The sequence below is a fragment of the Macadamia integrifolia genome, chromosome 7 (assembly GCF_013358625.1).
Source record: "Macadamia integrifolia cultivar HAES 741 chromosome 7, SCU_Mint_v3, whole genome shotgun sequence".
NCBI classification, from domain to species: domain Eukaryota; kingdom Viridiplantae; phylum Streptophyta; class Magnoliopsida; order Proteales; family Proteaceae; genus Macadamia; species Macadamia integrifolia.
In genome coordinates, this window is record NC_056563.1 from 22,873,249 (window position 1) to 22,876,383 (window position 3,135).

Here is a 3,135-nt window from a genome sequence, read left to right on the forward strand (position 1 = left end):
GGAAGGGGGTGGGGATAGCTCCTGTTTGGCGTGTTGCTTATGGGTACTTAAAAGAGGTCAAGAACTTGCTTTTGTTCTCTTCAACTAACAACTTCTCTGTCCATTTTGTGGGAAGAAACCAAGATCCATTTCCATGTCGTGCCCTTTACCTTCAATAAATGTGAAAGTTGTAAATGAAATTGAAAGAGATAGATTTGTAGATAAAGTGTGTATATTAATGACACTCCAGAGCTACCCTATAGATTTATATTCAATATATTTATATATATATATATATATATAAATATTAGTTGCTCTTCCCCACTCTTCCAATATATGGACAGAGCATCACCAAAGACTGGCCTGTATAGAGAATTCTACTAGTCTGGGAAGAAAAAGATAAATATGAGATTTTACATCCATTTCACACAGCTTGGATTGTAATAATCAAAAGATAGAAGTTGCTTATCGCAATCCAAACCCTCCAAGCCAACCCCACTACATAAACAAGCTTATTTCCTCAAGCGGTACAGCCCCCAAACTTTACAACCACTATTGTAGGTAAATTTACATAAAGCTTTATAACACCACACCCACCCCCCCCCCAACCGGTTTTCAATGTAGAGGATTTTGGGTTAAGGACTACTAACAACACTAGGTTGACTATCACAAAACAGGAGACGGGTGTTGCTAAAAACTGGTCTCAATCATTGTAGTTGGACTCAGTTGATGTGTCTTCAGGAAATTAATAGCTTGGAGATACAAGGAGGACAAGAAGAGTAAGAAACCAAGAGAGAGGATTGCTAATCCACATTCCAATATGAAAGATAAGTGACCTTCAAATCATGACTCCTACGAGAGTGATAAAATTTTGGGACAGCTTGGTTCCATAACCTTTCATGTACAACACCGACTACGTTGCCGGCGTTTGCTGTGGTGATTGTGGGGATGGAGGCACCAACTCAAAACTGCTACAAGTGGAGGGCAGCCACACAGAGAAGAATACACTTGGTCACACCTAGCTACCACGTAAATACCCTAATATTCAATAATTGTTCTTCTTTTGTGACCCTTCTCTTTTCAACTGATAAAAATGGTGTTCTGCTCTAAAGATGACTGCTTAAACCATAGCCTGTACAGTTCTATGGCGAATTTCCTCACCATCTTGGCCTCACAATTGAGGTTTGTCAAATTAGTCTGCAAATTGTCTGTTTGGCCTGAATTGTTCAAGACGCAAGGAATTAATCCAATGGAAATGGTGGGCATCACTGAGCAAATTCAGCAGGGAGAAATAAATAAAGGACTTCTTTTTTTCTTTTTCTTTTTTTTTTTTGGGGGGGGGGGGTGTTTATGATGGTTCAAATGCCAAAGCCCCTTTATAAACGACCATCAAAAGACTGGTTTAACATTTCTGATGTTTCTAGGTCCAGATGTTTATTGTCCAGGCAGATATCAAACGTAATTGAGCGGATTATAGATGAAAGCATTGCCAATGTCCACGAAATCAATAGATCCAAAGACGTCACAACAAAATGAAAAACAATACCAACCATTGGGATGGAAAATTTCTGAAGTGAAGCGAACTCGAGGGGGTTTCTCGGGATAGTTATCACCGAAAATCAGCCGCAATCCAAAAACACCACCTGAAATATCAAACCCAAAATTGAGTAACAGAATTACAAGGAAAAAACATGGGAAAGGAAGCAATCCCGCTGCTCTCCGTTAAAACAAGCCGATCTACCTTCCCAAGGAGTTTCTTCAGGGCCGAAAATGGTCGCACTCCAAACGAACAAGTTATCATCAGACATTGGACTGGCGCTGCATCCCTGATTCAGGAGAATAACAGAAGATTCAATATAACCTAAAACTCTAAAATCCCACCAACAATTCAAGAACAGAATTCATCAAAAATCTTCATCCTCACTCACCTCCGGAGGCTCGTTTATAATGGATTTGAGATCGGACATAAGCCGAAGCTGCGACGACGACGATGACGACGACATGATCGGAGCTCGCTAAGAAATGAAAAACAACGGGAAAAGAAAAGCAACACTCTCTTTCTATCTCTCTAACCAGTGAAATTCACAACAATTAAAGCAGAAGAAGTTTAGAACTCACATCTACAGAACGACAGATCGAAAGCAAACAATCACAGAAAAAAAGTAGAAGAGATAGTCATCAAATTGCAGGAGCCAAGAGGAGAAAATCAGTTGAGAAGTTTATGGTTAACCTAATCATTTCCCGCAAAAAGCAATCAAATTTCCATCTTTCTTCTGTAGTAGTAATATCATTTCTTCGCCATTGCTGTTGCGCAGCTGTGCTCTCTCTCTCTCTCTCTCTCTCTCTCTCGAAATCCTCCTCGGGAGCCACACTGGTCAACAATTTTTGGTCCAGGTTCATCGGCTTTTCTTAACAACTGATTCTAATCTGACGGCTGTAGTAAGTCAACTATAGAGAATGTTATTTTTTGACGCTATCATGGCAATAAAGATCAGACGGTTGTCCGAGCCGCTTTGCTGTAAGGAGTAAGGGCTAAGTACTAAGGAGTTACAGGTGGACGATGCGTGAATTATACGCTGCTTCGATCCTCATCCACTCAGATTCATTGGTGGAAAAGCAAAGATGCCGGGTGTTAATTCTGGGCTCTTACCGGTTACCCCGACCGGGAAAACCTGAGACCCATCCAAACGGTTTATTAAACATGTCGCTGTCGCGTTCAAGTTCGGACCGAATAATATTTTGATCATCCTAGTTACGAGGGTTCAGTCGGACCATAGCCTGATGGCTCTGATCTGAACCGATTTCTTAAGAATCCAACTCAGTCCAACCATTTCAGAGCCCGATTAAACTCGACCGTTGTTGAATTGCTATCTTGATAATATAGACCATTGAAAATTGATGCATTTATTTAATAGCCCATTTTTAAGGTCCTTTTAACTCGATTAAAGATCGTTACCTGACCTTCTATTTATAAATGGGACCATGCATGTTCAATACAACCTGATTACTTATCATATAAAGAATGCTTGACTTTTTTATTTATTTATTTTTTGGAGGGGGTTATGTGCTAAGAACCTGGCTTCCTATTACTTGATCAACAAAAAAAAAAGGCTTCCTATTTGATCGATGCATTTGACTTATGATAAGAGGATTAGT

The 3,135-nt window shown here is 39.9% G+C and overlaps 1 protein-coding gene across 3 annotated transcripts in view; it reads right to left on the bottom strand.

The window, feature by feature from the left end:
* The window catches only part of LOC122084315 (ubiquitin-conjugating enzyme E2 1-like), a 12,139-nt gene extending 9,798 nt beyond the window's left edge, over positions 1-2,341 (bottom strand). Inside the window, exons 1-4 of one of the 3 annotated variants that reach the window (XM_042652460.1) lie at positions 2,210-2,341; positions 1,908-2,047; positions 1,721-1,805; positions 1,530-1,622 (exon numbers count right to left, since the gene is read on the bottom strand). In XM_042652460.1, the coding sequence (XP_042508394.1) occupies positions 1,530-1,622; positions 1,721-1,805; positions 1,908-1,982 (253 nt within the window). In that variant the 5' untranslated portion in view covers positions 1,983-2,047; positions 2,210-2,341. Of the gene's footprint in view, positions 1-1,529; positions 1,623-1,720; positions 1,806-1,907 lie in introns of all 3 variants that reach the window. The other 2 variants (XM_042652461.1, XM_042652462.1) reach the window with 2 other exon arrangements.
* Between the last annotated feature and the right edge of the window lie 794 nt (positions 2,342-3,135).